Below are 8,658 nucleotides of genomic sequence, written 5' to 3' on the forward strand. Positions count from 1 at the left end.
CTAACTTTCTCGGTGCAACTCCAAATTGGTGCAAACACTCAGTCTCTAAGACTTCGTTACTCATAGTCACTCCTGTCACTGAAAGACAATTTGTTGGAAGGCCAAGAATAACAACCACATCTTCTAGTGTCACAGCACACTCACCAACCAAAAGGTAAAATGTATGTGTGTTTGGTGTCACCTCTCGATTAAAACATTTATCATTGTTAATTGACATTGAACTATTCCAATTTAAAAAATATAATAAAAAATCAATAAATCGTAAATGCTCCTCTACGTTCAAATTGTATGAATCCAGAGATAGTAGATGATTACATGTCAACATCTATCCCTGAACTCTACAAAGTATAGCAAAATATTAGTTAAATAATTAAAAATTACTAATTTACTACTAAAAATTAATAATTTTCTAATAATAATAACTAATTTATTAAATTAATACTAAATTTACTATTAATTAGATAATTTAGTAAGTCACAAAAAATTTAGATAATTTAGTAACTAGTGTATATACATAAATACAACTACCCTACCAATTATTTAACTATCATTATTAAAAAATTTAAAAATTTAACTACACAAAAAATAAATTGATTTTACAAATCTATTTTACTAAACTCCACAATAATAATTTAACTTCAAAATTTAATTAATAAAACTAAAAATTATTTCGAATAGTTTTTAATTTTTAAAAATTATGATATTATTATTCATATTAAATATTTTAATAAATTGTTTCCTAAATTTTTATTAAATTATTCCTTACATAATTGTTTATTTATTCATAAATAGTTTACTAAATAATAATTTTTATTTCACTAATAATTACAAACTTACTAGACACCAAAAAAAAAAATACTAACTTACTAATAATAATAACTAATTAATTAACCCTAAACCATATGACAAACCTAATTTAACTAACAATGTTAAAAACTTTAAAACCTCAACTATAATATATTTATGTTAATTAAATAAATATCTAAATAAATAAATAATTATTGCCGAAGTAAAAATACCATATTCTATAATTATTTCTGCAATTCTAATTTGATAAGTTTGTATAAAAAAAATTTATTTAATAAAAATATTATAAATAATGTTAAAAATTAAGATTGCTAATGATAGTTACTGTAATAGTTAGAAATATATATTTAAATTTAGTTAGTGAACATTTTAATCAATGATAATATTTAAACTAGACTAATGTAATAGATTCGTAAAAAATACAATCGGGCCATCCGATTAACTTTAATCTTGATACCATAATTCTATAAAGCATTCTAAGCTTTCATTATTGCATCCTATACTATTTTTACTTCCATATCTAAAATAAAAAGTGCCAAATAACCGGATTAACCAATGAAAATTGGAATTTCCCTTTTTGCTGTCGAAAGTCAGAACATCGGATATTAAAAGAAGAGAATATTACCACAAGTTCTAGACCATTCCAAATCCAAGACAAAACAATAATTCTGATGTGGAATCAAACGGCTAAAATTACACAGAACCTTCAGGATGAAATCTCTCACCACTAATTTATCTCCTGTTCCATTGCAAACAACGACAAAATAAATAAATAAATAAATAAATAAATAAATAAATAAAGAGATAGATAAATAAAACTAAATAAAAAACCTAATCCCTCACTCGCTCAGTTGCTCATTCTCTCAGCTCAGCCACTTCGCCAAAAAGAGAAAGCAGTGTAGCTCTCAGCGTTATCCATATACCCCACGCAATCTTTCTTAAACCTAATTTGAGTTATTGTCCAATTTTTGGGGAGGCAATGGCGTCGTCAACATTCTCAGCAGTCTCCTCTACCGGCTCACTTGTCGCACCGCCGCACAAATTCTCTTCCTCTGCCGCCATTTCTTCCCTTCCCTTTGCCGCCGGCAAAGCGCGACGGAGCGGCGTTGCTATCGGTAGGAGGAATCGGTGTCCCAAGGTCTCTGCTATGGCCAAGGAGTTGCATTTCAACAAGGATGGCTCAGCTATCAAGAAGCTCCAGGTATAGTTTTAGTTTTATTATTAACCAGCGAAATTGCAGGCTTTGATTCAAGTAGTTTCGATATTTTTGAAATGAGATTAGTTTTTATACATTATGCTTCTAGTTATAGTATTTTAAAGCTCAGTTATTTCCGGATGAGTGGAAATAGTATTGGTACATTGATAATTATATGGTTAAAGTGCAATATGAGGAGTTAAAATAGTATTTTCAAAATTTAGTGATTTTTCTTTTCAGTACTCATAATTTTAGAGACTAGGTTAATGTATTAGTGAGGAATGCCGATATGCTATATTATCCGGTTTGTTGTTCATTTATAAGAAACTTCATTTTTTTAATGCCTATGTGGGTTATCTTTACTTCTATTGCAGAGTGGTGTGAACAAGCTGGCGGATTTGGTGGGGGTTACGCTTGGTCCTAAAGGAAGGAATGTTGTTTTGGAAAGCAAGTATGGCTCGCCTAAGATTGTCAATGATGGTGTTACTGTTGCCAAAGAGGTGTGCACTGTGCAGTGTTCTACCTATTTATTTGTCACTCTCTATCTTTAGTTTGAATCCGAGTTATTGTTTTATGAATTCTGAAAAAAAAAAAAAATGGTGCTGCTTCTGAATTTTGTTATAGCTTTGGTGCTTTGTATATGTTAGAATAGTTTTATGTTTATTGAACACTTGATGCTCTGAAGATTATATATGTTACTGAGTAATTTATTGATATTGTGTTGTATGCTTTTTGTTTCAAAAAACAAAAATAAATTAGAATTTCTTTTTCTAGAATTTTTTTCTTTATTATTATTATTTGTTAAATCAAAATGTATTCTGATTGATTTTTAAATTTTATTTGACTTGTAAAAGGTTGAGTTGGAGGACCCAGTTGAGAATATTGGAGCCAAATTGGTGAGACAGGCAGCTTCCAAGACAAACGACTTAGCTGGTGATGGAACAACCACATCTGTTGTTCTTGCTCAGGGTCTCATTACTGAAGGAGTCAAGGTAAGTTATTCCTTTTGCAGAATTGTATATTAACCATTGCTTTGTTTCATTTGATTTGTTCTTTTGCTTATTGTCACAGTTGCTTAGGTCTCATTGCTGTAAATTTTGACAGGTTGTTGCAGCTGGTGCAAACCCTGTGCTCATCACCCGTGGCATTGAGAAGACAACAAAAGCACTTGTATCTGAACTTAAAAAGATGTCAAAGGAGGTGATGCATTCATATTTCTTTTTCCTTCACTTTTGAGCATGTTCATTATGTTGGGTTTTCAAGTCCTTAATGTATTCTGGCGTTTCATGTGTATAAGGTTGAATTTGTATGGAATGCAGGTTGAAGATGGTGAGTTGGCAGATGTTGCTGCTGTCAGTGCAGGAAACAACTATGAAGTCGGGAATATGATAGCTGAAGCAATGAGCAAGGTTGGCAGAAAGGGTGTTGTGACACTTGAGGAGGGAAAGAGTGCAGATAACAACCTCTATGTTGTTGAGGGGATGCAATTTGATCGTGGCTACATCTCACCATACTTTGTTACTGATAGTGAGAAAATGGCTGTTGAATATGAGAATTGCAAGGTTTGACATTTGTTTTGTCCGGCAAGTGATATATTCACATTCCTTGCATTTCATCATAACTTATGTGCTATGTATTTTGTGCAGTTGCTGTTGGTTGATAAGAAGATAACCAATGCAAGGGATCTAATTAACATTCTAGAGGATGCAATTAGAAGTGGATTTCCTATTTTGATTATTGCAGAGGATATTGAACAAGAACCTCTAGCAACTCTTGTGGTGAACAAACTTAGAGGATCACTGAAGATTGCGGCACTGAAGGCCCCAGGATTCGGAGAACGCAAGAGCCAGTACCTTGATGATATTGCCATCTTGACTGGAGGTTTGTAAATTTACTGCTTCTTTGTCTTCAAGTAAATATTTGTTTGGTTTAAGTTGGAACCACAAATATTTCTCCATTTTAGTTTTGGCAGCCATTTTGTAACTGTTTGATATATTATTTATCTAACCAATGGGATTATAGGTACTGTAATCAGGGAGGAAGTTGGCCTTACTCTAGACAAAGCGGGGAAAGAGGTTTTGGGGCAGGCCTCCAAGGTGGTACTCACCAAGGACACAACCACAATTGTTGGTGATGGAAGTACCCAGGAAGCAGTGACCAAGAGAGTTGCACAAATTAAGAACCAAATTGAGGTCTATCTTTTGCCTGTCCCTAACTCCATCTTAATATCTCTCTTTTTCAGACATTTTACAGATGCAAATATCTCTGTATGGGGTTCATTGGGAAATTGTAAAGAATGAATATTTATTGAGACTCCTTGAATTCAGTAGTCTTGTAGTGCTGGTAGATATGCTCATTATTCTTTCTGGTTCTAACAATTTTATGTTTATTTCAGGCTGCAGAGCAAGAGTATGAAAAGGAGAAGCTTAATGAAAGAATAGCGAAATTGTCTGGTGGTGTTGCTGTTATACAGGTAACTGACACGTTGAATTATTTAATAAAAATCTAACTATGAACTTTGTATGAGCAATATTGACTCGTCCAAGTTTGTTTTATACGTGTGCAGGTTGGAGCACAAACTGAGACAGAGCTCAAAGAAAAGAAGTTGAGAGTAGAAGATGCTCTTAATGCTACAAAGGTATGATTCTCTTTCCTGTAAGATTCACTAGGCATTTTTGTACTCTGTTTTATTAGTGGTCTGATTTGTTTGTTGATTCTTCAGGCAGCTGTTGAGGAAGGTATTGTAGTTGGTGGTGGATGCACTCTATTGAGACTTGCTTCAAAAGTGGATGCTATCAAAGATAGCCTTGACAATGATGAAGAGAAAGTGAGTCATTTATTTGATTAGGCATATGATATATTTGTTTGGGTGCTTTGAAACATTCCCCACTTTTGTGCAATGGCAAATACTACTTATTGGCTTGCTCATTGTCTCTAGTTTCAAAATTATTGTATTTCGTTGTGTTGCAGGTTGGAGCAGATATTGTGAAAAGAGCTCTTAGTTACCCTCTGAAATTAATTGCCAAGAATGCTGGTGTAAATGGCAGTGTTGTCAGTGAGAAGGTACTCAGATTTTGATATCTTGTGCATGCCTCCTTACTCTATCATTTCACTCGAGTGCTTACGACTCTGCATCTTTTGATTAGGTTCTTTCCAGCGACAATCATAGATATGGATATAATGCTGCCACTGGGAAATATGAAGATTTAATGGCTGCTGGAATCATTGATCCAACAAAGGTGAATTTCTGTTTGACTATTATTGCATTAGTTTTTGTTTTATTTGCATATGATCCTCTAGCAAATTTTATCTTTTAGTATGCTGGTTTCTTTACGATGGTGCACTATAACTGGCTTAACTAGACAAATGACACACCGAATTCTTTTTAATTATTACTATTAAGTTTCACAACTGGCTGTAGGGAACCTGAGATTTCCATGAAAGGTTTCCAATTATGGTTCTTTCCGTGATCTACTTGATATGAAACTTGTTACTAAGAATCTTATTCTTTTTGCGTAGGTGGTGAGATGTTGCCTAGAGCATGCAGCCTCTGTTGCTAAAACTTTCCTGATGTCAGACTGTGTGGTTGTTGAGATCAAGGAACCCGAGCCTGTACCTGCCGGTAATCCCATGGACAATTCAGGTATGTGGATCGCATAATACATGTAAGGTTGCTATTGTATGATAATTTGAAGGTCAGATATTCCCTATCAATTGAGAACAAAAAATTGTCCTCCTCATTCTTTTTTATCTGGTAATTATTTTACGAAATAACTACTTTAGATTCAATGGTGTTTTGCTAAAAAACTATGTATCAGGCATCTCATTCATATATTGGTGTAAAGAAGATAGGTTATACCAATTAAGTCTGGTTGGTTGATTGTGCTTACCCTTTTTTTCTTTCAGGATATGGTATGTAGAGCACTAGAGCAGTAGAGGAGCGGCTACTTTAATCATGGAGCAGTATTTTTTTTTTCTCCTTTTAGATGAAATACATAATCTGGAGGTTATTTTGTTTGTAGCAACAAGTCTTAAATCTGTGCGGATAGTGTGGTTAATTAGATCCAACGATGTCTTTTATTTTTAAGTTTAATAAAAATATAAAAATTTTGCTGTTCATTTCCAGCCCCATTTTTGTTATAAGAGTATTTCAGTCCTAATACGATCGTTACTACTCGCAACTCCCAAGTTGGATTATGTGCAGTTTTTTACTTTTTGACTATTCAAACCTGGTATTTTATTATTACTTTTTAAAAAGAATATTCTTACCTTGTATTTTATTATTACCCAAAAAGTCTTTAGTATTATTTTGTTGGCTTAATTATTCTGTTTGGTTTTTATAATTTGATCAAATTTTTAATTATATGTTTATAGTTTAAAAATTTTTAGTTAGATTTTTTATATTAAATTAAAACTTTCAATTAGGCTTTTTAACTATTTTTTTTTTAAAAATACATACTTTTGCTAAATGTTTATTTTTGTGTTGAAATATGTTTTTGTATTTGATATAAGATGAACTATTAAATATTTTAAACGTAAATATTTTAAGATTATTGTATTTTTTTCTGAAAAATAACAAGTAATAAATATATAATGACTATTTTTTATCTAATATAAGAATTTATTATAAATTTTTAAATTATAAAAATTTTAAGAGATTAACAGAATAATTATTTTTTTTCCTCTAAAAATTATGGGTAGCGTATAATTATTTGTAGATTAATCACGAATTAGAATTGATATGCTAATAACATGAAGTAGATCATAATTTTAAAAGTAAAATCTTTAGTTTAGTCTTTAAAAGTTATCTACTACCAATTTAATTTTTAAAAAATAATATATATATTAAAATTGAGTGGATCTAATAATTCACTTAAAAAAGTTTAGTTAAATTTGGGTCAAATAGTTCACATATGTGAATGTCTTTGGAACTAATTTTAAAATGGTTTGGGAGGAGTTAAATTCAAAACCTTTCACTTATAAATGTCAAAGACGTTTTTTAACCACTAAATTAAAGCCATTTTGGGTTATCAATTGTAAAAAATATATAAATATTAAGTGACTAATATTTTTTGTTTTGTATTTATATTATATTTGAGTCCAAACTAATCAATTTTTTTTTTAACTAATAAAAAAGTTTAACGAGTAGAAAACGTCCAACAAGACACTAGTATACATTTAATTGTGTGCCTTTATCATTATTGGACTGGACATGTGTGACTTGAGATTGATTATAATTTAGCACGAGTAGAATGAAGAAATCAAGGTGAAAAGGGAGTAATCTTTCAACATATTCATTGCATTTAATAACGGAGTATGTTGAATGGAGATTCTTTTGTCCCCATTAGTGCATATCAATTGGGTTGGTTAGACACCTAGATCTCCACTTTAAGAAAATTTCCTTCGGTTTGTGTAGTGCACTATATATCATTTTCATCATGCTTATTAAAAATAATATGCATATGTTGTGAAATAAACAAATAAAGAAAAAATAAATAAATATAAAATAAAGAAGTGTAAATAGTATAAAATAAATAAATAACTCTTTTATATGTTGATGAGCATACACATAGAGAAAAGTATTTTATAGGATAAAGTATTGAATTGGTCTCTTACGTATAGACGTAATCCTGTTCTGCTCTTTAAAATTTAAAATGTCCTATTTGAATCCAAAAAAGTTTCATTTAACTTTAATGTAGTTCTACCGTGAGGTCAAAGTTAAATAATTAACGAAATGTCCTACATGATAGCAATACAAGAATAAGGTCGATAATCTGGAGAATAAGTACAAGTTTCGAAGGCACAAAATCAACCGTGAATGTATCAATACATTTATTTATCATTTTTCTTACAATTTAAATGAAATACTTTCTATAGAACTAAAAAGAATGATAAATAAATGTATTGATATATCTACGGTTAATTTTGTGCATCTGGAGCTTGTACTTATTCTCTAAATTATCGACTTTGTTCTTGTACTGCTGTCATATGGGACATTTCGTTAATTATTTAATTTTGACATCACGGTGGGACTACATTAAAGCTAAATAATTTTTTTTGGATTCAAATAGGACACTTTAAACCTTAAGAACCAAAACAGGATTACGCCCAAATGTAGGAGACCAATTTAGTACTTTACCTTATTTTATAAACTGTTGAGTATGTTTTGCCTTAAACCATGCTTCTTTATTTATATACGTATAAAATTTATATTTTTAAATTTTATTTTCAGTCTGACTTGAGAAGTTGAATCCTTCACTATTTAAAAGTTGAGCCGCCCATATGATAAAGAAAGTCATAGATATTAATGGGCATCTATATCACAACACTCCCTTTTGGATATTCATTATCCATTTAAGATTATGCCTCATTAAAACCTTATTAAAGAAAAACCTAATGAAAAAAAATTAGTGTTAGAAAAAGAGTACAATATCCTTTGCATAAGAACTGCCTCATTAAAAACCTTGTCAAGAAAAACCTAATAGGAATAAAAACCTGGCCAAAGAAACAAAAGAGTACAACATCTCCCTCATGTCGACATTATTTAAAATCTCAAAATCGACGCATCCCAATTTGATATATCAATGTTTCAAAGGTAATGAGTGATGAAAAATTTGGGAGAAATATGCTTTATTCTATCACCTTTGATATATCCA

The 8,658-nt window shown here is 30.9% G+C and overlaps 1 protein-coding gene across 1 annotated transcript; it reads left to right on the forward strand.

The window, feature by feature from the left end:
- The first annotated feature begins 1,640 nt into the window (after nt 1–1,640).
- LOC130941000 (ruBisCO large subunit-binding protein subunit beta, chloroplastic) lies at nt 1,641–6,121 on the forward strand. Its single transcript, XM_057869330.1, has 14 exons — nt 1,641–2,008; nt 2,377–2,502; nt 2,857–2,994; nt 3,107–3,202; nt 3,322–3,564; nt 3,649–3,883; nt 4,025–4,194; nt 4,398–4,475; nt 4,569–4,640; nt 4,725–4,829; nt 4,973–5,065; nt 5,149–5,241; nt 5,522–5,645; nt 5,909–6,121. The coding sequence occupies exons 1-14, from the start codon at nt 1,787–1,789 to the stop codon at nt 5,920–5,922; spliced, it is 1,809 nt and encodes a 602-aa protein (XP_057725313.1). The 5' UTR covers nt 1,641–1,786; the 3' UTR covers nt 5,923–6,121.
- Nucleotides 6,122–8,658: the final 2,537 nt, after the last annotated feature.

Source organism: Arachis stenosperma, chromosome 7 (assembly GCF_014773155.1).
Source record: "Arachis stenosperma cultivar V10309 chromosome 7, arast.V10309.gnm1.PFL2, whole genome shotgun sequence".
Lineage (NCBI taxonomy): Eukaryota > Viridiplantae > Streptophyta > Magnoliopsida > Fabales > Fabaceae > Arachis > Arachis stenosperma.

Excerpts from the sequence above, each read along its gene's own strand:
- LOC130941000 (XM_057869330.1), top strand. The coding sequence starts at position 1,787 with ATGGCGTCGTCAACATTCTCAGCAGTCTCCTCTACCGGCTCACTTGTC. Across the intron at positions 2,009-2,376 it reads CAGCTATCAAGAAGCTCCAG|AGTGGTGTGAACAAGCTGGC; the intron begins GTATAGTTTTAG and ends CTTCTATTGCAG. Across the intron at positions 3,884-4,024 it reads TATTGCCATCTTGACTGGAG|GTACTGTAATCAGGGAGGAA; the intron begins GTTTGTAAATTT and ends ATGGGATTATAG.